Source organism: Crotalus tigris, unplaced genomic scaffold (genome assembly GCF_016545835.1).
Source record: "Crotalus tigris isolate CLP2741 ecotype Arizona unplaced genomic scaffold, ASM1654583v1 scf7180000019364.2947544272:3078424, whole genome shotgun sequence".
Lineage (NCBI taxonomy): Eukaryota > Metazoa > Chordata > Lepidosauria > Squamata > Viperidae > Crotalus > Crotalus tigris.
In genome coordinates this window covers 266,749-293,332 of record NW_024097500.1, presented here as the reverse complement: position 1 = coordinate 293,332, position 26,584 = coordinate 266,749, and the positions used below count along the sequence as shown (strand labels likewise).

The window sequence follows — 26,584 nt, the reverse complement described above, 5'->3', positions numbered from 1 at the left end:
TCTGCATTTATATCCCAGGCTTTATTTGTATTCAAGAGTTTTGCTTTCCATCCATACAAAGGAAGACCACCTGCCCACCCCCATTTTAAGAACCTCTTTAAGAACTTGTGAGGCAGGTCAGGCTGAGAGACGTTTTAGCCCAGGTTTGCTTAGCCCATATCCGAGGATGGTTGTCTTTCCACCGTGTGCTTGTGGTTCCCTCAACCACAGCTTGCAAGTGGATCCACAGTTTTTCACTTGCACAATACACCCAAGTCACAAGCAGCCACAGAGTTGGATGCCTGCCACAGGCCAGGTCCACCAGGGATGGTCTGGTGGGCTTTGTGCTTGAGGCAGGGGCAGCGGCGTTTGCTTGGTCCGAGGGGAATTCTTTCCTGGCTTCTGACCTGCAGGAGAGGGCAGGTCCTCTTGCCATTTGCCAAAGGATCTGAATGGGGAGAGATTCCCAGAAGGGAGACCAGATTCCAGTCTTCTTGAATTGGTCAATAAAGCTGCTCTTACCAGCCAGGCTAGGAAGACTTGCTAGGAGCCTCTTGGGTGGTCTGGAAGCACACCTGAGGCCTGATTCTGCTTTGCGGTGCAGTTGCAAGATGTAGTCCGACAAGCCCGGAGGTCTTGGGGTGGAGGCACGCTGATCCTGCAAGGATCCTCTGAAGCTTTGTCGAAACTCCACTGATCTCCCAGAGGGATTCTTCTCTTGGGACGCAGCAACCATGGGTCAAGAGTGCCATGTACATCAGGACAGTTGAGGCCCTTCTGTGGAGCAGGAGGAGGAGGAGTGAGGAACTCTGAGCATACTCGGAGAGCTTCAAACTCTCCCACTTAGCTGGGGCCAAAGACAAGCCGTCCCACCCCAGCCCCCTTCTCGGCATGGCTGTGTTCCAGCCTAGGATTGTCCTGGCAGGCAACGCTAAGCCCTGACTAAGCCAGGATTTGGGGCTGGCCCTTGTTTTCCTCCGGAGGCGTCTTCAGGCAAGTGCAACATGAGAGCAGCCCAGCCACAGGACCCGAGTCAGCTCCGCTGGGAGGCTGCCTTCAGAAGCTGCTCATTAATAAGTCAGAGGATAGCAAAAATAAGAGAGCGGGAGGGCTCCTCAAGATCCCAGAGCAGCGAGAGAGGGCGGATTTGGCACCTGGCACGAAACCTTCAGGCGCAGCAAAGGAAGCCAGGGACTCTGGGAGGGGGTGAAAGGGACGGAGACGGTGGGGCCCTCCGCCCAGAAGGCTCCCAGCAGAGGCGGCAGACAAGAGGGCTAAGCTGGCTGCCTCCCCCACCTTCCAGGCAGCCAGGAAGCCAAAGGTTTTGGGGGTGGGTGAGTGGGAGAGCCTGCCTCTTTGGAGAGGAAGTCCTACGGGTGGGGGGGTCCCATCCCTGTGGCCCGTTGCCTCCCCCACTGGAGGCCCCTCAGGCTCCCTAAATAGCAGAGCCTCTTCTGGTCCTCCAGTGTCAAAGCAGCCCTGGGGACATCATTAGACTGGGGCTCTCTGAGAGCTCTCTAATCCGGGGGCTGGGGGAGCAGCGGGCGATCCATCCCAGAAGCCTCCAATCCCAAAACCCCACCGTGGAGCTCCTTCAGGGTGAGGATAGCCAGCCGGAGACGCAGGCAGACCAGCTTCTTTGTGCCCAGAGGTGCCAGCCCACCACTCGCCCTTGCAAGTGCCCCCCCCCATTGCAGGAAATGCAGATCCTTCTTTCCCCAAAAATCTGATTTTCAGAGACGGGATACCCCGAGGTGCTTTTTTTCCAAAGGCAGCTGGACTTCCTTGGATCTTTTTTCCTCGAAAACATTTCACTTCTCCTCCAAGAAGCTTCTTCACCATTGGGTGGTTCTTCAGAACGAGAGAAGCTTCTTGGATGAGAAGAGAAACGTTTTTGAGGAAAAAAGAAGCAAGAGAGTCCAGCTGCCTTTGGAAAAAAGCCCCTTTGGGACAACCCTGACCGGGAGGATGGAGATTCCCCATAGATGCAAAGACAAGACACAGGTAGTCCTCAACGTACGACCACAGTTGGGCCCAAAATTGATGTTGCCTAGTGAGCAATTTGTTGCAGCTTTTCTGCCCCATTTTACGGCTTTTCTTGCCCCCGTTGTTAAGGGAGTCCCTGTAGTTGTTAAATTAGTAACACAGTTGTTAAGTGGGTCTGGCTTCCCCTGCTGACTTTGGGGATCACAAAAGGGACCACATGACTCCGAGAGGCTTTAACCGTCATAAATGTGAGTCAGTTGCCAAGCCTCCGAATGGAAACCACATGACCCCGGGGATGCTGCAACGGTCACCAGCATGAAAAACGGTCCTAAGGCTCTTTTTTCAGTGCCGCTGTAACTTGAACGGTCACTAAGCGAACTGCTGTAAATCGGGGACTGCTGGCGGTTGTGTCTGCTGCGGACTCGGTTTTAGCCAAGGCAGAACCACTGCCGGACACAGGAATCTGCTCTCCCGTGGTCAGGCCTCTCCGGCTCTGGGGTTTCAACCCTGATATCCGGCACAGCCACCATGCTGCTGGGCAAGGCTGGCTGGGGGTGATGGGAGATGTAGTCCAAGCGCCTGGGAGCTGGGGAAAGACAACCCTTCTGGCTGGAAGATCTCGGTCAGAGGGAAGATGTTTCTTTCCAGCTTCCCTTGAAATCCTCACCCAGGAGTTGGTGGAAAAAGCGGAGCTGCAGGGCAGGCCTTCCCTGCTGAGCTTCGGCCCCAGTAAACTGGCCCATAACTCCGCCAAGGGCCCCATAAAGCCTCAGGGGCCGCTGGCTCGGGGGTCAACGAACTTCCAGGCGAGGAGGTCAAGGCAAGCCTGCAGCCCCACCTTTGCCGTAAAGTAAGAGTAGCCTGCTTGCTTTGCTCTGGAAATGCCGGGGTGGTGCTGGTGGTGGTGGCTGTAAAAGGAGCAGCTGGAGAGGAAGCCAGGTTGCCTTTTGGGCGGAGGGAAAGCGGGGAAAGGGCGTGCATTTTTTTCTAGGAAATTTGAAATGTAAGCAAGGAGGAATGCCAAACAGACAAATGAGGTTTTGTTTTACTGCGGTGTTTACCCATCTCAAGAACTTTAAGACGTGTGGACTTCAACTCCCAGAATTCCCCAGATAGCACGTCCACACGTCTTAAAGTTGCCAGCAGGCTGGGGAATCCTGGGAGTTGGAAGTCCACAAGTCTTAACCTTGCCAAAGTTGGAGAGCCCTGCTTTAAAGCATTGCAACCAAAGCTGAGCCTAGAATTATGTCTAAAAGCAGTTTTCCAAGGAACCAAACACTCCTCTCTAATACAATTTTTGTAAACCCAATGCTGACTTGCCCACTGCAGAACAAGCTGCCCTTTTCCAACCGGTCCTCCCTCTGCAATTGCGTTACCAGGAGGGGAGCTGAAGATGAACTTGTTCTACTTTACTTATTTTGAATGGCGATTAAATTGGTCAGCTGGTTCCACGTCACAGTTGCTTGGGAAAGCACAATGCCAGTAGCCGCCCAGAAGGGGCGGGAGGGAAGGGGCAGTGATCCCTTTTGCTGCAAACTTTTCAAAACTTTCTCCTCCTTCCCCCCTCAGCTGCCCTGCATCCGCGGTGGCACTTATGGTCATGGGTGATTCTAGGCCACAGCTGTGACATCGCCCTCCCCCTCCCGCCAAAGAGCCGAGGGCTTCCAGCAAGTCCCTCCCTGCCTGCCTGCTGCAGCTTGCAGTGAGTCGGAAGGAACTGGATCCAGTGTTTGGGTGAGATCCAGTTCTCTGCAGCTGATGTATGCAGTGACCTTTGCCTCTCCTCTGAGAGTTTTCCCCTTTTAATAAGAGACTAGCAGAAAAGACACCCCCGGGCGAGCAGGACAGTTGTGGCCCTGGCACAGATTGCCAGTCAGAAAGCACTTCTCTGCCAGGCAGGCACTTTTAGTGCGACATGTTGGTCTATTGGAGGAAGCACTAACTTAGGAGAGCGTTTCTCAACCATGGCTACTTCTAGACTGAAGCCTGGACTTCAACTCCCAGAATTCCCCAGCCGGCCTTCTGACTGGGGAGTGCTCCACCCATCAGGCCCTGCCATCCGACACATGGTGAGATTCTAAAACCTTCCCGCTCGCTTTCTTTCCATCTCAGGCCCCTGAAGTGCCATCTCACCAATATCAGATAATAGACTAAACGGAATAACAGAGTCGGGAAGCACCTTGGAGGCCTTCTAGTCCAGCCCCCAGCCCTCTCTTGAACTGGCCCAAAGCAGAAGCAGGACTCCCACCAAGGCAGGTCGTTGGCACAGTCTGTTCACGTCCTTCTCGGGGCCTGGAAGTTTGTGGGGAGCTGCGTTTGCAGAGCAGCCTCCACCATATGTTTGATTGCAACCTTCGGTCAGGAGCTGCCGCGACGAGCCTTTGTGCGCTTGTCAGTTCCCGGTGGAGTTTGCTTAAGGTTCAAAAGTTGCCCCTGACAATGACATTTGTGCACCAGAGGCAATGTGTGTTCTTCTACCTCTTTTTATTGGATTATATACACAATTCCTAGGCTCCCCCAGTACCTTTTCTTTGGAAAATACAGAAGACAGTCATGCTACGGTCACGCTAAGTCTCCCTGCTTCACAACTGATGGTGCCATTGGCCTGCAAGCCCTCTCAGCCACGTGGCCCAAACCAGGAGAAGGCCCTGTGCCGAAGACCCCTCACCCGGGGCTGAAACTGGCTCTGGTGACCCACAAAGGCCTCCCCAGCTTTTCCCACGGCATTTCCTGTACAGAAAATGTCCCCCCCCCAGCCTGGCGTCTCCCCTGCCCAAGGGCCCTTGGTCCCCTTTTGCACCAGGAGGAGCTTGTTCCGACGGAGGAGCCAGACCTGGCCTCTCCCCCACTTGGCCTCCCCGCCCTGCCTGCCTGCCTTCCTCCTCCTCAGCCTCTGCCCTGGTCAAGCCTGCTGGATTCCACCTCCTGGGGCATCACCAGGCAGCAAAGGGAAGGCCAGTCGGAAAGCAGGGAATTGGGGGGGGAGGGGGTCTCCTCGCTCAGGTGCCTTTCAAGCCAGCTGGGAATCCCTGCAGGTGAAGGAGGGGAAGGTCAGGCGAGGGCAAGGAAGGCCGGGAGCCCCTCCTGCTTCCTCCATACGCCAGCATGGAAATGACAGGGGTCCTCAACTTACGACCACAGTTCATCCAAAATCTCTCTGGCTAAGTGAGACATTTGTTAAGTGAGTTTTGTCCCATTTTACGACCTTTCTCGTCAGAGTTGCTAAGTGAACAGCTGCAATTGTTAAGTCAGTCGCATGGTTGTTAAGCGAATCCGGTTTCCCCATTGACTTTGCTTGCCGGAAGGTCACAAAAGGGGACACCACAGCTGTCATAAATGTGAGCCAGTTGCCAAGTGTCTGAATTTCCATCATGTGACTGTGGGGACATTGCATCGGTCGTAAGTTTAAAAAATGGTTCTAAGTCGCTTTTTTCGATACCGTTGTAACTTTGAACCGTCACTGAAATCATTGTAAGTTGAGGACTACTCGTAAGTCCCCTTGGACTGGGGAAGCTGGAGGGGTCTGGCCAGGGGGGGGATTAGGGGGTGGGAGGCAGGCTGAAGAAAGGAAAGGGGAGAGGAATGCCAGGGGGGGCTCCTTGTCTGACCAAGCCCCTTATGCAGAAATTGGACCTTGCAAAGAGCACACAGGGTAGTCACCAGCATATGTGTGTGTGTGTTTGTGTGTTCACAATGCTGCCATCACAAAAAGAGTGAACTAAGTAGCCTGAGGATGCAAGAGAATTTGAGGCTCGGCCTCGCTGTCTCTGCTCCTGCCTGGATTCCCCCCCCCTCATGGCAGATCAATGCTGGGGGCAAAGCTAACATCCTCCCACTCGGGCTGAGTATCCCAGGACAGGGGTCTCCAACCTTGACAGTTTTAAGACTCAGCCGGCAAAGGAATTCTGGGAGTCTGTGACAAGTCTTAAAGTGAGACCCCTGTCCCAGGAAACATCCCAGGGCTTCCATCTCACCTGGGCTGCTTCACCTGTGCCTCGCAGCATTATTTTTCCTTGGGAGGAGGATGGGGGGGGGGGAAGAGGGGCAGAGACCCCATCCCTCTTTGGCCCAGCAAGATGTCTTTTGCTCACCCTCCAAGCGCTGGATTCGGATGGAGCAGCTGGCCCCCTCCCCCCCCCAGGGGAACCCGGGAACTCAACTGGCTTACATTCATAGTGCAAACGTGCCCCAAAGCATCTGGGGAGTTGGAAAGAAACCGGGGGGGGGCTTCAGCTGTTCCTGCCAGGATCTCTTGAATCCGAGGCCAAGAGGGGAGGGGAATATTTGTGCCCCCCCCCGCTCTCCCTCAACTCCCTCACATTCTCAGCCTGTGCAACCTTCTGCCTTTAAATATAGATATATAGAGATTGATCTAGATATATATTATAATTATTCATATAGGGATTTCTGTAAATATAGCTGCCTGCAATCTCTTTAAGTGCCTCTTTCCATCTCCCTGGCCTCTGCCATTAGCCCCCCTCCCCTTCCCCTGAGTATTAAACCCTCCCCAAAGTGTTTAACAGAATGCAGCCTCCCTCCCCCTCCCCCGCCTTTGCACCCCCTGCCTCCCTAGCCCCACCACCGGGGTGGCCCCACTGGCCTCCCCACCCCTCCCTCCCTACACGAGGCGCCACTGGAGGACATTGGTGTCCACCCCACCGGTGGAGAGCAGCAGGCTGTCGTCGTGGAGGAAGGCAATGTTGGTGACGTGGCTGCTGTGGCCGCTGTAGGTATGGCTGGGGCCCTGGGGTAAGAGAAGGGGGTCAGAGGGCCAGGAGGCATCCCTAGAGCCTGCTTGGCCGGCCTCTGTGGGAAAAGTGGCAGACGGCTGGCCTTGTGCCACCCCCTGGCAGCGCAGCCCGTTCCCCAAAGGCCACAAATGGGCTCTTCCCTCCGGCTGGGGCCTTGTGCCCTCCTCCTCCCCCCCCCCGCCGAGAAGGGTTTCAAATCCCAGCGTCTCTCAGAGGCTCCCGGCGTGGCTGCTCACCCGCGGCTGGCAACAGGGGTAGGAGAACAAGTGCACTTTGCCAAAGTCATCAGCCGACGCCAGGAGCTTGCCCTCGTGGGAGCGGCACACGGCGTTGATGTCGGTGCCATCCGCCCCCTCCGGCCAGATCCCTACAGGGGCAGGAGAAACGGTCAGCGGGAGGCCAAAGCTTTTCGGCCACTCAGCCTCCTCTTGACGCCCTCAGCCCACCCTGCGAAACGGAACTGCTCTGGTGAGGCCTCCAATGGCACCCGGCAGCCAGCAGGTGGGACAGAAGGGGGGCTTTCCGTTCGTGCCTCTGGGTGAAGTGGGGGTCCCAACAGGGGAGGTGTTGGCTGCACTTGAAGGTAAATCCCCACCTGGGTGGATTTCTGAAGCTCAAGGTCCTCAGAAGATGCTGGAGGGCAGAGCATCCCCTGTTGGCAAGGCACCCGTAGCCCTGTGCTGCCCCCTGCTGGCCCAGGCGCAGACACCCTCCTGGCACCCACGGCTGCTCAGCCCCACGGCGCTTACCAAACACCCCGAAGCCCAGCACGCAGGTGGCCGTAGCCCACTCCAGGTTGCGCACAGCTTCCGCGCTGGTGATTTGCCGGCAGGTGGAGGGATCCCCTGGGATGGGAAGGAAGGCAGCAGGAATGAAGAAGGCGAGTCTAGAGCTGCATGTACCCTCAACATAGCTGGCTGAGGAATTCTGGGAGTTGGAGTCCACAAGTTGTAAAGTTGCCAAGGTTGGAGAGCCCTGCGCTAAGGGGCAACTGCCCTTCCACCCACTGAGGCTGGTGCCAGTTGGCTCAGGTGGGCAGGAAGAGGCCCCCAAGGGAGGGGCTCCGTGCCAGCTCCAAGATGCCAGAGGCCCCCCCACACACACACACATGAGGGCCCTTCCGCTCTCTAAAGCCAATGAAAGCAGAACGAACAATATGGCTGGGCCTGAATAGGACTGTCCTGGGGGGGGGGCATCCTTCGAGTGCCAAGACAGCATCTAGACTAGCAGGCTTGCAAAGTGCCTTCCGTTATTCTGAAACTGGGCCAGGAAACGGCCAAAGGCCGCCTTCTTCTTCCAAGGGGGGGGGGGACACACCTCAACTCCCAACAGCAGTGATAACAAGTCACTCTGTGGGGGAGAAGGGCAGCTTCCAAATTTGATAAATAAATAAAGTGGAGTAAACGACGGTCCCTCTTCAGGTCCAGAATACTCACAATAGAGAATCTCATAATCCCCCGAATTGGTGACCAGGCAGCTGCTGTCAAAGGCCCAGTCGAGATGGGTGATGAAGCTGGAGTGACCCTGGGGCAAGGAGGACAGTCAAAGCTAGTTTTGGGAAAGGCCGACCAGGAGAAGATCCTCGCATCAGCGCCCTCTTTTTCTTTTGGACTTTCAGGAGAATCTGGAACTCGCAGCGGCTCTGTGACTTGGCAGGAGGGGCTCGGCCGTCCGGGGCTGCCCAGCTGAGCCCCAGTTCAAAGGGGGGCCAGCCTGCCCTGCCGCACCCAGAAGATCCCGCTGGGAGAGGCCCCTCCCCCCGGCAGCCTCCACTCACCGAGCATTTGCCAACCCGGCCGTACTTCCTGCCACCCTCGGAAACCAGGTAGATGTAGACAAAGTTATCATGGGAACCCAAAGCCAGGTACTTCCCGTCTGCAAAGCAAAAGAGGAGAGTCAGCAGGGAGGGGGCAACGGCGTGGAGAAAATGTGGGACAACATTTCTCTCTCTCTCTCCTTCCCTCTCTCTCCCTCTTTCTTTCATTTCTGTTTCCTATTTCTAAACCAGCCATCTCTCTCAAACGTCCCCTGCGGCCTCTGGGGCTCAGACTCCAGGAAATCACCTCCGAATTTGTGTCTTTTGTGTCCTTCCCACAGACTGCCTCCTCTTGGGCAAACCCACACCCGATGCCATGCCTGGCGTTTGCAGATCCTCCTACCCCCTGCCTGTACGTGGCCCCCCCTCTTTTCCAACCTGGGGACAAGCTGACCACAGAGATGGGCTCTCCTCCGTCCGTGTGAATGGCCACCAGGTCCCGGGTCTCCGTGTCCAGCACTAGCCACCTGGTGGGAAGCAGGATGGGGGGGGAGATGTTACGGCAGGCCAGAACCCCGCAGGGGCTGCAGGTGCGAGTCTGTCTGTCTGTCTGTCTGCTCCTTTGCACCTTCCCCCATTATCAAGGCAGAGGAAGCACACCAGAGCAAGGAGATTAAAAAGTGGGCAGGTTTCATTAAAGGAGGACAGAGTCTCCTCCATGCCAGGGGCACAAAGTTTGGGGCACTTGAGTCTCTCTGAACTGAGAGGCCCCCAACAGCTGGGCCCAGGAAAGCTCCTACCCCTCCCGAGATTCCCAAGTCCGCTCCCTATTTCTCTTTGAGCAGCTATCCAAGACACCCAGGAGCCCCCAGAAGGGCAGCACAGTACCAAAGCATTGAAGGGAGGGGTCCCAGAGAGGGTCTTCCACCCTCCCCACCCCACCAGGACTCCCTGTGCCCATTACCTGCCCGTGACAGTGCCCACCACCAGTACCGAACCGTTGGGGTGGAAGCCAGCCGAGCGAGCTGCATCCTGGAAGAGGAAACAGCCTTCAGACGGTGCCCTTGGGGCCCCAGAGGTGGTCTTCATGGCCCCAGAAGCCCCCGCAGAAGACCCTGTGCTCACCTCAATTCCCTTGCTCCATAGAGGCTGGTGGGTGGCCACACTCCACAGGTGGACCTGCTTGTCCTGCCCACAGGTCAGGAACTGGTCCAAGGTGGGGTGGGTGGCCAAGCCCCAAAGCTCTTCGGTGTGTCCCTAGTAGGAGAGGGGGGGGTCAGCTGGCTTCTCCATGAGGGTACCCCAGGTGCCAGGGCCCTCCCAGCACAGCCTGCTACCTGCACCAGGAGAGAGAAGCCGGTCGACAAGGACCCCTGTAGCACAGAGTTGCGAGTGGTGCCCACAAAGAGCGAGTCGCCCTTCCCTTCAGCAATGGTGCGCACTGGTCCGAAGCCATCCGGGACCTGCAGAGAATCACAGAGTTGGAAGGGACCTTCGAGATCTTCTAGTCTGACCCAGGGGTCTTCCTCCTGGCTGAGGAATTCTGGCAGTTGAAGTCCACAAGTCCTAAAAGGGCCAAGTTTGAAGACCCCTGCCCTAATCAGTCGGGAAACCCTGTTTCTAGGAAACTTCAGAGGGACAGACAGACACAGCCCTGAGGAAGACCTGGAGAGACCCAGCGCATGTCCACAACCCACAGACAGGGAGCGACATGAATTGGGCTGCTTAAGTAGGGATAAAATACAATAAACCTATTTTGGCATGGAAAGATGTTCCTATGGAGAGTCAGCACTTTCCTCTCTTTTACCACTAAAAGCCGAGCATCTTTTTGACCCTGCTGGTCATTTATTTCAGGGGTTTGGCCCCGGGTCTCACCTCGTTCTCCTGCAGCTTCTGATAATCCCGTCCCCAAAGCACCACCCGGCGATCTCGGCCGCCCCCCGTGAGGATGGTCCCATTCCGCAGCACACAGAGGCCGAAGATGCCCCCCTCATGGGCGCCGGGCACCGCATGGCAGATCCGGTTCCCCCCTGCAAGGACAAGAGTGGCACAGAGCGGGCATTTAGGCACAGGTGGGGGAATCTGCCTCCTGTCCCATAAGCAGGGCATTTTGGTTTTATAGCAGGGGTTTCCAATCTTGGGAACTTTAAGACGTGTGGACTTCAATTCCCAGAATTCCCCAGCCAGTCCACACGTCTTAAAGTTCCCAAGACTGGAGACCCGTGCTATAAGCCACAGGGATTGAGTCTTCCTCATCTTGACCTGGGGAGACCATGAAACCAGCAGATTTGCTTTGGAGCATCAGTAGTCTGGCTTGCATGATTTAATAGTTAATTTCCACGCTGTGGGTTGCAGGATTTAATCCACAAACCCTGCTTTATGCAAAGTCAGTACTCCCGACCAGGGGCGCCCAGACAGCCTTTGGGGAGTAAGAAGAAGCCTTGCCCACTGCCCAACAGACCTTTGCCCCAGATGTAAAGGTTGCCCCCGGAGTCGCCAGTCACCGTGTCCCCGTTTTCTGTAAAGGCCACGCAGAGGACATACTTGGGCTTCTCGTGTTTCTGCAGAGAAAGGGGGGGGAGAGAAGAAAGGGAGGAGTCCCAAAGGGACACTTCAGAGCCCCCCCCGAATATCTCCATTCACCCGCTGCTGAATTGCGCCTAGTCCTCGGCTTATGGCCATAGTTGAGCCCACACTTTCTGTGGCTAAACCAGATAGTTGTTAAGAGAGTTTTGCCTCATTTTACGACCTTGCTTGCCACAGTTGTTAAGTGAATCATTGCTGTTGCTAAGTTAGTAACACGGTTGTTAAGGGAATCTGGCTTCCCCATTGACTTTGCTTGTCGGAAGGTCGCAAAAGGGGATCACACGAACCGCCCCCCCCCCCCCCCGGGTGGTGCGACCATCATAAATGTGAGTCAGTTGCCAAGCGCCTGAATTTTGATCATGTGACCACGGGGATGCTACCACAGTCGTTAAGCATGAAAACAATCATCAGACACTTTTTTTTAGTACTGTTGTCTCTAAGTGAAGTGTTGTAAGTTGAGGATCACATATACTATGTTTGAAACAAAAGGTGTAAAGCCTGAATCTCAGCTTCTCGTCCCCCTTCTGATGGGAGAGAAATGGAAGGCAAGAGCGAAGCCCACAAGGGAGTGTCTGTGTGTGTGTGTGTGTGTGTGTGTGTGGTGTGTGTGTGTGTGAGAGAGAGAGATTGGGGCCTACATTTCCCAGAGTTCAGTGCTCCAGCAGAACTCAGAACCTGCAATTAGCACAGCAAAGTGTCTGCTTATTTCTGGACACCAGTAAGCTCTCCAGCATGAGGCCCATGAACACCAGTGGACAAGGCCTGGGCAATGGGGCTGAGGGCAGGGAAGCCACCTCAATGTTGCCCCCCCTCCCAGCCCCCCTTCTCCCCTTGCTCTCACCTCAAAGATGCCCTGCCTTTTGCTGAGGCTGCCACCTTCCAGGGTCCAGAAGTGGATGTGGGATTTTCCACAGGTGATGAGGAGTGTGGGCTCCGTGGGGTGGAACGTGGCGGCCAGAACGGACTCATTGGAACACTTGGGAAGGAAGGAAGGAAGGAAGGAAGGAAGGAAGGAAGGAAGGAAGGAAGGAAGGAGAGTGTGTCAGATGTGAAACACGGGTGCCGGATTTGGTGCAAGGAATGGAAGCGAGCAAGACGTCTACCTTCACGTCAGCCAGTTTCTGCTCCTTCTGCCAGTCCCAGACGGAGAGCACGTGGTCGTTGGAGTCATCCACGGCACACAGGAGGCCACCCCCGTTCTGGGCAGAGGAAAGAGAGGGCCAGTTGGGCAGGGAGGCAGCTGCCCCCCCAAGAGTTGCTCAGCCTGGGCAGGTCGTTCCTTGCACAGGTTGAAGGGGAGATTGAGTCTATTTTGCTCGCTTGGGTGGGAGGGGTCATTTAATGCAGGGGTCTCCAAACTTGGCAACTAAGACTTGTGGACTTCAACTCCCAGAATTCCCCAACCAGCCATGCTGGCAGCCAAATACCCCATCTTGACTGGCTGGGGAATTCTGGGAGTTGAAGTCCAAAAGCCTTAAAGTGGTCGAGGTTGAGAAACACTGCTCCCAACCAAGGACGGCCCAACGTGGTGTGTGTGTGTGTCCCAGGAGGTCCCCGTTGGGCCACGGGAGGAAATCGCGCTGCAGAAGCTGGCAGGAGGGGTCTCACGCACAGACTTGGAGAATCCCACGCAGGTGACCGCTCGGTCGAAAGGTCCAGGCCCCAGGACGTGGAGGGTGTTGAGACTCACGGAATCCCAGATGCGCACCTGGGGCGGCAACACCTGTGGGACACGCAGGGAGACGCACCTTGAGACAAAAAGCATTTCCTCCGAGAACGCAAACTCGGCTTGTGCGGCTCGTTGCCAATGGATGCAACGTTAGCCATGGGGGAAAAAAGGAAGGCGAGTGGAAAAGGTCCACTGATTGCCTGTTAGCCACGACAGGAACAAACAACACAGTGCTCTGGGCCAGGCGGCCTGCAGGCTGTGAACACCCTGAAAATGCCAGGGGAAAGTGGCTGGGCGATGCCCACTTTAAAGGCTCCTGTTTTGTGCACTTCTGACCTTTCTGCACCAAACACCCAAAGCAGCTGATGCAGAGATGCAACTTAACAGCCTCCGTTTTTCAGACGGCATTAATTCAGCTCTAAACTGGGGGGAGTTTTCTCTGGCCAATCTATCGCTCTCTAACTGTAGCCCCCCTCCCCAAATGGACAGCCTTTCCTTAGGTCGCCCCCCTCACCTTGCCGTCCTTTGACGTCCCGGCCACCTGTCCGGTTGCTACAGTCACCATGTCTGGATGCACAGTCAAACTAAGGGAGACAGCGAAGGGCCCAAGTTACACGGGTGGAGGACACCCCAAAAGGCAGCTCCTCCTCTGGTTTACTAGGACCGGGGGCCACCATTCCTATCACGTTCTTTTCCCTGGAGTAAAGTGCCTCCCCGCCTTCTTACATTTCTTCAGCCAACTACCATTTCCCCAAACCATTCTCCAATTCTGGCAAGGTGCCAGCGCCCTCCCCTAACCTGGAGGTGCCTCTTTCCCTCCCCGCTGCTTGTGCCCGTCTCCCCAGAGAATGGGGCGGGGCAAGGCAGCCAGGCTCCCACGGGCCCTTCCTACCACTTGATATCGTCGGTGTGGCCCAGGTAGTGGCGCTGTCGCTGCTCTTCCACGTTGTAAAGGACGGCCACGGCAGCCACGAAATAGACAATCTCCCCCGTGGGCAGCAAGAAAAGGTTGGCCCGGCAGTCACGGCCCCGATATCCGTACCTGGAGCGATGGCCACAGGTCAAGGGACAACGCAAGGGGACTTTGCCAGGACGCCTGGAGTCAGCCTTTGGGGGCCAGCCACCCTCCCCCCCGGGGGACCCAACCGTGAGCAGGATACACCCAGTCCAGCTTCAGCTTCTTCTGCGGCAGCTCCAGCTTGGCGTCCAGGCTGTAGGTGGCCACCACGGCATCGGGGACAAACATGGGGATGGGGCGTCCCCGCAGGAACATTTTCACGTAACCATCCTCTGCAGGGGAGAAGGGGAGGGGGGCAAGGTCAGCTGGCTGGATCCTCATTTGATTCCGCCCCCCAAAGGCCAGGTAAACTCCTAGCTCTCAGCATGGTCCACCCCGCCCCATGGGTGGCCTGCAGGTAGGGCAAGTGGGGGCCTCATCCTCATATGGGACCCCAAAAGGGCGCCCTGCAAATAGGGCCAACGCCAGCTTTAGGACTTGGGTTGCCCCCACTTTGCCCCCAGTGAAATAAGCTGGACCTTCCCCCCCCCCATCTATCATTGCCGCATCCACTCACCAGCGTTGAAGATGGCTTCTTTTGGTTTGCTATGAGGAGAGAGAAAGAGACTTGATTGGGAAGGAATAGGAAAGGGGGGGGGAAAATAAGCCCCACACATCTAATTGTAGAGTCAGCTGACCCTGGATGACCCTTCAGCCACCCACAACCTCCCCCAAAGGGAGACAGACCACACACACCCCCCCCACATACCTCCAAAGATATCCAGATACTTGCCTGAAAGAGGGTCCTCACATCTTAGGGATTCTCCTTTCCCTGCCAGTCCATCACTCCCTTCTTCCTGCCCCTCTTATTCCCAAGTTCTGGACCTCTCCAGGTATTAAGGCATCCCTGTCCTGCCCCAGCGACCCTTTGGGAGACCCTAGCCCCATTGCAGGAGAAGCCACTTTGAGTCCAACACAGCATGGTGTGCAATGTGAACGCTGGCCAAGCACAGCAGTGAGGAAGCAGCTCTGGCCAGGGATGACTGCTGGGGCTGCCATAGTCCTCCCCCCGCCCCCCAAGAGGCTAGGGCAAGTTGGAAAAGGAGTAGCGCTTATCCGCTTTGAGCCTTCGGGCTACAACAGAGCCCCGCCGATGGCAGGGACACCACCTGTCGTGGGGGTTTAGACTGGGGAGGGTCAGCTGAGTACCCCAATTGAAGGCCGCAAACATCATACAGAACAAGAGAAGCATAGGAGCCCCCCTTCAGGAGGTCACCCCCCCACTTCTCCACACACACACACACACCGCTCGCAGTTAAAGCAACCTCGCTGGCCGGACCGGTTCGGTTAGCAAACCCGAAAGTCCGAGGAGGCAGGGCAGAGCTGCCCCCCCCCGTCGCCTTTTGCAGAAAGTTTAGCGGGCGCTTCACTGAGAAGCTCCTTGGGAGCTGCTCCCCCCCCCCGCGGGCACAGAGGGGGCGTCTCTGTTCCCGGGACCGTCTCGGGGGACGTGGCGCGGCTCCTGCACCTACCAACCGCCCCCTTCCCCCCCCCCCGGGGTTCCGCGCCTTCCCGAGCAGCCTCGAGGAAGCCGCGACCCCCGCCCGGTGGGTGGTTGGCGGCCCCCGAGGCGCCGGGTGCGGGGGAAGCGCCCGCCGTTACTCTCGGGACCCGGCCCGGCTGCGGCCGGGGGCAGCCGTTCCCCCCCCTGCGCAACCCGGAAGACGAGCGCCGCCGCGGCCGGCACTCCTGGGCCGGGGGCAACGCCGAGCTCGACTGCCCGGCCGCGGAGCTCTTCGGAAGCGGCAGCGCGGAGCCCGCCGTGCCCGGCGCTCTCTTCCCCGGCGTGCGGCCCCCCGCAGCCGCCCTACCTGGGGCTCTGGCTCCGGGCCGCCTTCCGCAGGTTGGGCGCTCCGCTCTGGCTCCGGCGGGCAGGCGGCGCTGCTTCAAGGCCAGGCGCGCGCGGGGCGGTTCCGCCCGGGGGAGCGGCGGGGGACCCGCGGGGCGTTGCTGCCGGGAAAGGAGCGGCCCGGCGGGGCCCAGGAGCCGCCCTCCCGGCACCCGGGGAGCCCCCTCGCTCCTGCCCCGGCGGCGCCCTTGGGGCGCTCGAGCTGCCGAGGCCGCGGCTGGAAGCCCGAAGTGGGCTCATTCTTGCCCGAAGGGACCTACGGAGCCTGCCTGGCCGAGCCCCGTGCCAGCTCCCGGTGCCGGAGCCAGGTCTGGATTGGAGCTCTACCTGAAGGTCTTCGCCAGACCCGAACACGCGTTTAGTTGGTTCCGAACCGAAACAGAGCAGCGGGAGGGGGGGGAGAAGGGGCACTGGTCTTTGTGTCCAAAAATGGCCAGAGGGCTTAGAAGTCAGCTGCAGTATCTCCCCAGGCCCATCCCGCCCTGCACTACTAATGGATGGATTTCCCTTGTTGAAATTGGGGGTGGGGGTGTGCCTAACATAGGCCAGATTCACTGTATGGGTGGGTGAATTTGGCTGCTGCTTGGTGGGGCTGCATATGTTGCATGCAGATAATCAACATCAGAGAGGAATGACCTTCCTGCTTAAGTCACCCTAGTTTCTCTCTTTTTGCTTATCTAATTTTCTGCATAGTTTCCTGGCCTGCAAGGTTGCCAGATGTTATGGCTGCAGATAATGCTCCTTGGCCTCAGCTGGCTAAAGGAGTTTTGCTCTGCAAGATTTCGGCTGTCCTGCAGAGTGGCCGGGGCAGGCCTCGCCCAGTCTGACCAGCAAAGGAGAATATTTGCAGCTCAGGGTTGAAATGAGGGCTCCTCGGTGCTCTTGAGCTTGGTGGTTTCCTTGCAGACTTTCATTACCCAACTAGGGAACGTCATCAGTGCTGGAAGGGAAGGGTTTTAACTTAGCACTGATGACGTTACCTAGTTTGTGCAATGAAACGTCTGCAAGGAAACCACCAAGCTCAGAGAGCACCAAGGAGCCCTGGGATCGAACTGACCGAGCCTGACTAGCTTTGTAGCTCAGAGTACTCTTCTCTGCGTTGCAACGTTGCTTTGGCAGCGGGAGGTGGTGATGGCGATGATGGCAGGCGCGCAGTGGGGGCTTGGTGTGGGCATCTGCCCGAGTGGCCAGTTCAGACATACCCGTCGCGTTTGCCGCTGCAGGAGCTGCTGGAGGAAGTGGTGTGGCTCCTCTGGTCCTTGAAACTCTCGCGCTTGAGCGAGGCGGGGCGCTCCGGCGAGGGGCAGCTACTATGCCCGCTGTAGGAGAGAGAGCCTGAGCGAGAGAGCCAGACAAGGCGCGGGGGGGGGGGGGAGGCAGCGGGGTGAGTGAGCCAGCTGGGAAATGGGCGATGGAGAAGAAGAAAGCCAGGCGGAAGCAGATGCAGGCAAGAGGCTGAGAAGTGCCAGGCCAGAAAGAAAAGCCCCTTCCGAATTGGAGGGCTGAATGTGCAGAAGAGGCCGTGAAATTGTTCTCAGCAGCAGCTGAAGCAGCCAAAGGTGGAAGCAGCAAGCCAGGAGAGAGAGAGAGAGAGAGATGTGGGGCCCTTCGCTTGGGTGCCTGACCCTCCTGCACCTGGAGGGCTGGAAGAGGAAAGCTTTGCAGAGCTGTTTTTGGTTGCAAGGGGTCAAGCCACGAAGGGCTGCTCCCTTCCCCCCCCCGGCCAGGAGCCTATTGCAGAAGAGACCCCCTGCAGACCTCCCCTTTCTCCCTGGGGGGCTGGAAGCGGGGGGGGGGTAAGGACAGTGCTCTGGAAGTCAGGCCTGGGGGGGGGGGCTGATCAGTCTGGTTGACCCAGGCCAGTCAAGCAAAGGAGGAGAGCCGAGGCAGCTCCCTGAACCCAGGCAAAGGCCTGCCTGCCCCCCAACTTAATGAGCACCCTCGGGGTTCACCAGCTGCCCTTGGGGGACTCAGCCTCACGTCGGTCTTGCGCTGTAACAGAGGCGAGGGAAGGTTCTCCAGCTACCGGGCCCTTCCGTGCCCCCCTGGAGGGTTTAGCATCACAACAGAAGCAGGTGGGGGGGCGCAGGAAGCAGAGAGCAGCAGCAGGGGGGGGTGAAATGGGGGTCAGGAGCCATGTCACGATCCCATGGAGAGTCAAGAGGCATCCTTGAATCCCTAACCACCCTGGAGGGATGATTTACTGTTCCCACCCCCACTTTATCACGTATGGTATGAAGAGGTAAATGTATGATTTGCTACCCCCCCATCCTGGAAAAAAAAAGATTTATCCCAAGATCTAACCAGCGCCACTATGGGTGGCCAATATAAAATGTTATTCTTTAAAATCACTAATTTTACTGCTTCTCTCAGTGCAGTGGTTCTCCACCTTGGCCCCTTCAGATAGGTGGGCTTTAAAGTAGGTAGGCTTTGCTGGTTGTGGAATTTTGGGAGTTGAAGCCCACCCATCTGAAAGGGCCAAGGTTGGAAAGTCCGTCTTTCCAGGAAGCACAGCCTCTTCCAGAACTAAACAGACATCCTTTATAACCATCACAAACCATTTCAATGAAAAAAAAGTATTTTCATAGGCCCGTTCAAAAGAATCGTCTCTGCCTCTGAATTCTAACTCTTGAGACGGGACTTTGGGGGCCTTTGGGGACTGCAGTTTTTAGCCAACTGTCTAGCTGACCCCCACCCCACCCCCACCACCCCTACCACTAGGAAAAGCTGCTAGGGGAAGAGGATCTTGCGCTGACTCAATGCATGCGGTTTCATTCATTGAGAACCAGCAGCTTGAATGTTTGTTCTACTGTTCGCCCACTTCCCTCATTTTTAGTGAGCAGGGACCCGGAAGCAAATCTCTCCATCAAGTCCAAGTCTTTCGAGGAAAATAACCCCTACGTTTTTTCAACTGCGCAGAAGAATTCAGCATGAATGTTTGTTTGCGCTCTGCCCGTCCCCAGAGTCGGAGGCGCCACTGCGGGAGACAGAGATGGAAGCGCATCAGACTATCTCCAAGACACAGCCAAGTTGGGCGAGGAGCCCACAGGACTTGTGGAGAAGTTTCTGGCTTTTTCTGACTTCCCAGGAGCTTTGGACAAGCCTGCTGCGCTCTCCCAGAAGGCTTAAATCTCATCGGGTTGGAAAAAGAGAGGAATTTTCCTTCGCCTTGCTCACCTGCCTAGGAAACCTAAACTGCATTCCTGAACCACAATTCATCTTTCTTGAATTTTTTTTCTTAAAAAAAAGAATACAGGGAATCCTCGACTTATAACAGTTCATTTAGCGGTTGTTCACAGTTACAACAGCACTGAAAAAAGCGAGTCATGACTGTTTTTCACACTTACAAGCATTATAGCATCCCCCAAACCACGTGATCTAAATTCAGACGCTTGGCAACTGACTCATAGTTACGACGGTGGCCGTGTCCCGGGGTCACGTGATCCCCTTTTGCGACCTTTAACAAGCAGAGTCAATGGGGAAAGTCCAATTCAGTTAACAATCTTGTTGCTAACCTAACAACTGCAGTGAGTCGCTTAACAACTGTGGCCAGGAAAGACATAAAATGGGGCAAAACTCACGTAGCAATTGTCTCGCTTAGCAACATAAATTTTGGGCTCAATTTGTGGTGATAAGCCGAGGACTGCCTGTGCTGCCCGTGAGGGGGACTGTTGAGGAAGTAGTGAGGCCAGCCACATCCCCTTGGGCGCCTTGCAACTCAACCCCGTTGCCTTCTGCTTTCCTCAGCAGGGAACCGGGGAGGTCCCGATTCTGCGCGGACTGAATTTCCATGCATTTCAGTTCTTGAGGGGAACGTGCACCCTTCGGAATGCTTTTCAAAACTGAAAAAACATTTTAAAACTTTTATCCGTTCAACCCCTAGGTAGGTAGCCCTAAGAAGAGCCAGAATGGGGGCATCTCCCGCTCAGGTTTTAAATTCCTTCTAATAGTAGAAATCCCTTTTTGATGCAGGCGCAAAAGGCCACCAGGCATCTAAAATGCAGCAGCAACCGTCATCCTGAGAGCTGTGGGTGCGATTCCACAGGCCCTCCCCCCTTCCTAAAAGGGGCAGCGCCCCCTGGTGGACCAGCGCATCACCTTTTTCCAGGAAGGAGTTCCCTCTTGGGGGACGAGGGGGAGGTGGCGTAGCCTCTCCTGTGCGGGACGACCCCATTGCTCAGGGTGGGCCTGGAGGGCAGCCCCCGCAGCAGCTGGTAAACTGCAGGAGAGACAGGACAGGGGTCAGATGGGGACCCCCGCCTCCCTGATCTCCTGCCCCCAGTTTAGACCCCCTAACCCCAGTTGCCCTGCACTCCACTGTGGCCGGACCTCTGGACACCCCGGGACTTGCAGGGGCCCAGTCTGCAGCCCCTCCACGGCCCGGATACCTTTGTCGGGTCTCCGCTTGGAGAGGCTGAGCCCGTTCTCCTCGCAGGTGCTCAGGCGCCGCAGGACATCGGCCAAGGCCGCCTTCAGCACCTGGATCTCGTCCTCCTGCAGCTGCAGGCGCTGCTCCAGGTAGGAGATGCGGTCGTCCACTTCCATGCCGCTGAGGCCAGACAGGTTGTCATCTGGGGAAGCAAAGGCCGTTAGGAGCAAGGAGCCTCCAGAATAGACCCCCCCAGTAAGCGTCTCCCAGCGGCTCTTTCATTTCCCCACCTTCCCTTTTTGCCCCTCAGGCACCCCAAGGACTGGCAAGGGTCCCGCTCCTCAGGCAACATCTAAGCCAGGCGGTCCAAGCTGAAACTGCCACCCTAAAGGATTTGGAAGACCATCACATTTTTTGTGTCCAGCGATGTGCAAGGCCTGCCCAGGTCATTAATTCACAGATCAACGGCCATGCCAACCCCCTCCCGATAAGTATGGCCTTATTGGCGAAGGGAGGGAAAGGGGACCGTGGGGTGAGAAGTGGGCTTCCCTTGTCAATCACGAGTCAGAGTCAGTGGGACTGGTGCTTGGCCCACCTGCTGCCTCGGTGGCTTATTGGCATTTCCACAGCAGGGAGGAGGCCCACTCAGAGCTTCCCGTGAGTGGCTTGTGCCCACCTGCCCACCCACAGGAGTGTTGCCAACTCTACCCCTGGAGGACCAGCAGCCTTCAGCGGGGGGGGGGGAGCTCCCCTCTTTTTTGATCTCTTCTGCAGTGATGGGCCCGGTGCCCCTCCCGCCTGCCTGCCTGTTGCTGCCACTCGCCTGGCACTGCCGGCCCCTCCCTCCGCCTGCCCACAACACCCCTTCCCTGCCGCTTCCACACCCAATCAGAGGCTGGTCTTGCAGCCAGGCAGAGTACCGGCCACAGATGGATGGATGGATGAACGAATGGATGGAAGCGGCAGCGGTTGGCCAGAGATGGTCCTGGGGGAAAGGGGGGGGGGGCTCCAAGTGATGGCAGGAGGGCAGTCCTGCTGAGTTGGGGTTATCCGTGCCTCCCCATGCCCCGGTCTGGGCCTGCCCCCTTTGCTGGCTGGCCTACCTCCCAGGGCTGTGAGGAGGAGGCTGCATTCGTCCCCAAGTGCCCTTCAGTAATCCCTGAAGCTGACGCACATGCGGGCAGAGCAAACGCCCTCTGAGCATGCAAAAAAGGCAGGTGATCGCAGCGGGAGGGGAGACACAAGCCTAGGACCCAAGCAGGGGGGGCAGACTGCGCTTCCTGCCCTTCCCGGCCGGCGGGTCTTCCCTGGGGCGACCCGGATTTTCCGCACGGCCGTTGCGGCCGCTATGATGAGTCGCCCCCCGCCCCGCCTCGCCCCTTTCTGAAAACCCGGGAGGGGGGTCGGAAGGAGGGGCGGCGGGGCGAGGCTCGGGCTGCCCTTTCAGGCGCGGAGCTCGGCTAGCGGGACAGGCCGGCACTCCCCACCTGCCTGCGCGGATGGGCGATCGCGCCTCCCCGGGCGCTGGGCAGCCTTGCCCCCGGCTCCCCCCAGCCTCCGCCCTGCCCCGCGCCCTGTCCTCCTCGCCCAGGCTGCGAGACTCCCGCCCGCCCGCCCGCCAGACCCGAAGCCCGATGCGCGCACCTGCCCGGGCGGGGAGGATCGGGGCCGGGCCCCTCCCCAGGGGGCCCCGGGCGGGCGGGGGGCTGACTGCGGAAGCGGGGCTGCAGCAGCAGCAGAAGCCGCGGCGGCCGCTGCAGAGGCGCCCCCACTCACCGTTGCAGAACTGCAGCAGCAAGGAGGTGTCGTAGAGGAGCCCGCAGGCGGGGATCCCCTCGGCCATGCCGGCCCCGCGACTCCCCCCCCCCGCCAGGGCCCCCGCCCGCTCCGGGCTGCTCTCCCGCGTCCGTCCTCCCGGTGCGGTCCCCTGCCCGCCCGCCTCCCGTTGCTATGGCAACCCACCTCTCTCCTGCATCCTGCTGGCCGGGGATGCCCACGGCAAAGACCCCCGGCTGGGCTCCCCTCTTTGCGCGTCCCCGTCCAACCAGCTGAGCGCCCACCCGCCGACCCGCAGGCACAGGGCAGCCCTACCTTCGGCTCCTTGCGAGCCCCACCCACCAGCCGCGGAGCTCCTCCTGCTTCCCTTCCCCATCTTCACCCCTGGAGCCTCTCTCCACTTCCCTGCACTCAAGTGCTCCCCCCCCCGAAATCTGCAGATTGCTCGCCCTGCCAAGCCCCATCTTGACCACGCGAGACTGACTTGCAACTTCGGCCCATCTGCACTCTGGCTCAGCTCCCTCTCTCTGGGTCCCAGACTTCCTCCTCTCCTCCACTGGTGCTCCTTCCATCTCTCTTCCGCTCCTCCTTTCCTGAAAGTTTCATTCTAACATTTGCTGTAGTCCTTCCTGCCCTGCAGACTCTCAATCCAAATCATTTTCTCCTTCCTTCCTTCCTTCCTTCCTTCCTTCCTTCCTTCCTTCCTTCCTTCCTTCCTTCCTTCCTTCCTTCTCCCTCCCTCCCTCCCTCCCTCCATTCAGAGCAGCACAAACCTTTCTCCATTCTGTCTCTTCTCTCTCCACCCCTCAATCTGATTTCCCCCCACTATTATCTGAACCCCAGGAGGCAAAATTCTGAAGCTAATCCAGGGGTGCTCAAGCCTTTCCGAGCATGTGCAGAGTGCCCACCACTGAGAACTGTTTTGCCTTAGTCCAGGCAGGTGTCTATTTGTTCCCCCTGGTTCGGTCCCTGGATGTACTTCTAATACTATATTTATATGCTGTAAAACGATTCCTCCACATTCGTGACTGGTATTTTGGAACCTCCTGCCACAAACAGCGAGGATAACGGGAGTCAAGAACGGGGGAGAGGAAGGGCAATGGTGCCAGTAAAATCAATGCAGATATTCCTAAATATGTGAGCTGAATATCGTCAGGGGATTTATAGGAATGACACAATGGGGAATTGTAGGCAGGACAACCAATCAACCTTGCAGCTTAGCCCCCTTTTTAAGCGAGGGATGCACTTCTATTTTTATTTCTCTGTCATCTTGGCATGACGGGGCTTAAGTGCTTCTCCAGAACAGATGTGGAGGGGATAAATATTTCATGGCCATCAGCGACTGAGGATCCTGCTTCCATTCCAGGCCTCTGCTCTTCTCTGCAGCGGACCCTCCCCCCCTGCAGCAGCCCAGATTCTTCCTGCTTCCAAGGCAGGCGACTTAAACCGCCACTCAACTCAGCCTGACGGGCCTCTGAGCTCTGTTCCCGGAGTCTCTGCTGGCTCTCCACGGGCCTGGTGGTGCTTTTATCCCAAGGGCTGATGGGGCTGCCAGAGTGGGCCTTTGTGACCCCACCTGCCCTTGGAATAGAGAAGGGTTCTAGGTTCCCAATGGGTCCCTCCTCCTGGGCAGAGCCAGTTTCTGCCAGGGCTGTTCCCCCCCCCCCAGGAAAGGAAGCACGGGAGCCCAGAGCCTGTGCAGAAAGCTCTCCTCTCAGCCTTTGACGCTCCCTGTTCTGGCAGGAAACTGAACCTGGGGGCTTGGAGGGGCCACGTGGATTTTTAATGAGTTAAATGCTAGAGGGGTTCACTTGAAAATAGTTCTTCTGGGGGGTGGTCTTCGGCTCCTACAGCTCCCCACCGCTTGAGGGTCTCTGTGGTGCCAGGTCAGAAGGAGGAGGGTGGTCCTTTTCATTCTTCTCCAAGGAGATCTGGGGGTCTGCTAGCCCCACAGCCACCCGGCTTGCCGAGGCCTCTTGCATGAGGGCCCTCAGCTTGAGCGTTGGCACTTTGAGGGTCACACACTTGAGCACCCTACGCACAATTGTTCCTTGACTGGTGAGGTTCTCTGGGTACTGGGTCCAGGCAGCTTCGCCGGGTTGCCAGTGATAGATGGCATCGTGGGTTCTGGAGGTACAAACTCCGCCGATCACGTAAATCTTCCCTTGGAAGAAAGTGGCACCGGCAAAGGCAAGTGGCACAGGCAGGGGAGGGATGGCGACCTCTTTGCTTACGATGCCAGCTTCCTGCATGAAGAAACATTTTGAGGTGCAAGGAAGAAGTTGGCTGAACCTCCGGTTCGGGTACGGCTGGGTGACCTTCCTGGAAAAGAAGCCCCCAATGACACAGATCCCAGCCTCCATAGGGACAGCAACTGCCCCGTGCAGACTAAACTCAAGCGGCACCTGCGCCCAGGTATCCAGATGGGTGTCGTAGATAAGGATGCCCTTGTAGACCACCTCATCAGAGTCAGCATCACCGCCGATCAAGTAAAGCTTGTTTTTGTACGGCGCAGAGGCAGAAAAGCGCAGGATGATGGGCAGGCTGGCAATGGAGGTCCACACCTGCTGGGCCACATCAAAGCTCTCGGCTGAGGCGAGGGGGCCGGCATCGTTCCAGCCGCTCAGGGCAAAAAGCTTCTGCTTGCAGGTTAAGAACATGTGGACGGAGCGGGGCGTTGACATGGCGGGGAGCTGGGTCCAGCAGTCGGCCGGAGAATTGTACTCGTGCAGTGCACAGGAATAGGAGCCATCGGCATGCTTTCCTCCGGAGATGTAGACCCTGTGGTCCAGGACGGAGCAGCCCGGGAGGGCCACCAGTTCCAGGGCCGGCAGCTTCGTCCTAGATCCAGTGATCGGATTCAGGCACTCCATGTAGCAGTCCATGTCTTCGCTGACCGAGAGGATGTCCCTCAAACGGGGCACTTTGATGCAGATGATCTTCTCCTGGTACATGCCCTGGCGGAGCCCCCCACTCATCTGCAGCCTCCCTGCTCCATCCAGGTCCTGCCAGTGCACCTCCAGCTGCTGACCCAGCTGCTCTGTCTCCGCCTGCACCTGGGCGACCTCCTCCTGGGTCAGGAGTGGGAAGCGGACGCACCCGAGCAGCGTCTCCAGCATCGGAAGCCGCTTGCTGGGCTCAGCCCTTGCCCACCGCTGCGCAGCCCGGAAGATGTCCATCTCTGAGGCCACCACCAGGTGGTCCGAGGAAAGGAGGCGGGTCAGGGCCCTCAGGTCGAGCTGCAAGAAGTCCTGGTGTTCAAAGAGGAGGCCAAAGTGGAGGCCCAGGTAGCGCAGTGCCCCGTGCAGCAAGGCGGGCTGGTTGTGATCGTGGCCCAGCATGTAAAGACGAAGGCAGTTCTCCGGGGAAATCCTCTCCATCAGGAATCTGCCGGGGCGGGGGGAATGGAAAGAAAGATCGCTGGAGAAGATGGCAGGAGAACACCCCACCCCACCCCAGAACCAGGAAGGAGATCAAAGAGCAGGATGGGCTGGGCTACCTGCTGATGAGTGTCAGCGCTGGGCTGAGCTGGAGCCGGCTGGCCGCGATGAAGAGGTCCTCAGCGCTTCCGGGGCTGAAAACCAGCTCTCCCGAGTAGAGGTAGCCCAAGAGATTCTGGAGGACGGAGGGGTCCATGTCCTCCAGAAGGACCTCCCCGTCCCGGGACTCCTTGAAGCCGCTTGTGAAGATGGCCTGGAAGTAGGGGCTGATGGAGGCCAAGAGGGCCCTGCGGGGGAACAGAGACGGTCAGCTTAGCCGTGGGCCTCCCTGCCCCTCTCTCTGAGCCCTGCCCAGCCGGGGGGCACCAAGACGCACCTGTTGCACGGGAACCTCTTCCCTCCGGCGATCAGAGTGGCATCGCAGAGTTCTGGCCGTTGATGCAGATGCTTCAGACCTGGGGGCGGGGGCGGGGGGGAGCGAAAATTAAGGGAGACGAGCTCCTTCTGCAGTAGGTCCTTCTGATTGATCACCGCAACAGCAAAGAGAATTTTGTGTGTGGGGGGGGGAAAAAATATCTTTTTTTCAAAGGGGAGGGAAAAGAAGTTTGTGACAAAACAGGAGCTCTGAACCTTTGCTGTCCTCCTTCCTTTTATAGGAAATTCAGCAGGATTTCCCACTGTTGGGCCGGGGCCTGTTAGGTCTGGGGGAGTGGAAGAACAGGGGGAAAGGCAGGATGAAAGCAGGAGCTCCCAGGTGTGTGGGGGGGTTCCCTTCTGTTTAGCCTGATCCCCTACTGCTGTTTGGGAAGTTCATGGCTCCTTCTGGCCACTCTGCTGGTCATTTCCTACCTCCGTAGCTGAGATCGGCCCCCGAAACCCACCTTGGCTGAAACAAGCTTTGAGAGACACGGCCGCCTCCGGCTGTTCGTCATTGGCCCCGTCTTCTTCTGCTGGATCCATTGTGGCCCAAGTCTGGAGCACCGACTCCCAGATGGCTGCCCTCTCTCCGGGCCCGTTGGTTTTCGGTTGCCCCAGAGGGTCCCCCCGACCCTCCTCCTCCTGCCCCCTCAAGATCTCCTGAGAGCCCCCTGCAGAAAAGGTCCTGGGGTCTCCAAGGCAGCCCCCACCTCACAATGGGGGCCAAAACATCCTGAACCCCTGGCCTCTTGGTCAGAATCCTGATGGGGACCACGAGGTTGAGGCTCCCTCTGACGCCCCATTGGGAAGTCGGAGACTTCTCTCCACCCATGGAGGTGCCGGAACGCCCTTCCCAAGTTGGCCTTCGACTTTGTCCTCTGGAAAAGGGCTGTTTTGGCACAGCCCCTATGATGCCCCCCAAAGGCTGAATGTTTTCTTTCCCTTCATG

The 26,584-nt window shown here is 57.7% G+C and overlaps 2 protein-coding genes and 1 long non-coding RNA gene across 11 annotated transcripts in view; 1 reads left to right on the top strand and 2 right to left on the bottom strand.

The window, feature by feature from the left end:
* LOC120316484 overlaps positions 1-10,240 on the top strand; it is a 28,141-nt gene extending 17,901 nt beyond the window's left edge. The window contains exons 3-4 of one of the 3 annotated variants that reach the window (XR_005558973.1): positions 8,335-8,541; positions 10,097-10,240. This is a non-coding gene — a long non-coding RNA (uncharacterized LOC120316484). Of the gene's footprint in view, positions 1-8,334; positions 8,542-8,724; positions 8,955-10,096 lie in introns of those variants that run through there. The other 2 variants (XR_005558971.1, XR_005558972.1) reach the window with 2 other exon arrangements.
* Positions 118-22,117, bottom strand: EML2 (EMAP like 2). Of its 6 annotated transcripts, none has more exons than XM_039362139.1 (23): positions 21,965-22,116; positions 20,022-20,204; positions 19,732-19,852; positions 17,586-17,678; positions 16,836-16,952; positions 14,302-14,330; positions 13,888-14,017; positions 13,620-13,769; positions 13,242-13,311; positions 12,671-12,781; positions 12,162-12,257; positions 11,900-12,034; positions 10,934-11,033; positions 10,348-10,502; positions 9,810-9,935; positions 9,598-9,729; positions 9,437-9,504; positions 8,911-8,999; positions 8,494-8,591; positions 8,153-8,240; positions 7,466-7,561; positions 6,953-7,083; positions 118-756 (listed from the first exon to the last, which is right to left on the bottom strand). In XM_039362139.1, the coding sequence occupies exons 1-23, from the start codon at positions 21,975-21,977 to the stop codon at positions 523-525; spliced, it is 2,565 nt and encodes an 854-aa protein (XP_039218073.1). In that variant the 5' UTR covers positions 21,978-22,116; the 3' UTR covers positions 118-522. The 6 variants fall into 6 exon arrangements, with proteins under 6 accessions (XP_039218073.1, XP_039218074.1, XP_039218078.1 ...); XM_039362141.1 differs by lacking the exon at positions 118-756 and adding an exon at positions 6,550-6,709 and having other exon boundaries at positions 21,965-22,117; XM_039362140.1 differs by lacking the exon at positions 17,586-17,678.
* A 413-nt stretch (positions 22,118-22,530) lies between these two features.
* On the bottom strand, positions 22,531-26,572 carry LOC120316477 (kelch-like protein 41a). 2 transcript variants are annotated; one of them, XM_039362145.1, is made up of 4 exons: positions 26,100-26,572; positions 25,595-25,673; positions 25,278-25,505; positions 22,531-25,198 (listed from the first exon to the last, which is right to left on the bottom strand). In XM_039362145.1, the coding sequence occupies exons 1-4, from the start codon at positions 26,176-26,178 to the stop codon at positions 23,626-23,628; spliced, it is 1,959 nt and encodes a 652-aa protein (XP_039218079.1). In that variant the 5' UTR covers positions 26,179-26,572; the 3' UTR covers positions 22,531-23,625. The 2 variants fall into 2 exon arrangements, with proteins under 2 accessions (XP_039218079.1, XP_039218080.1); XM_039362146.1 differs by having other exon boundaries at positions 22,531-25,165.
* Positions 26,573-26,584: the final 12 nt, after the last annotated feature.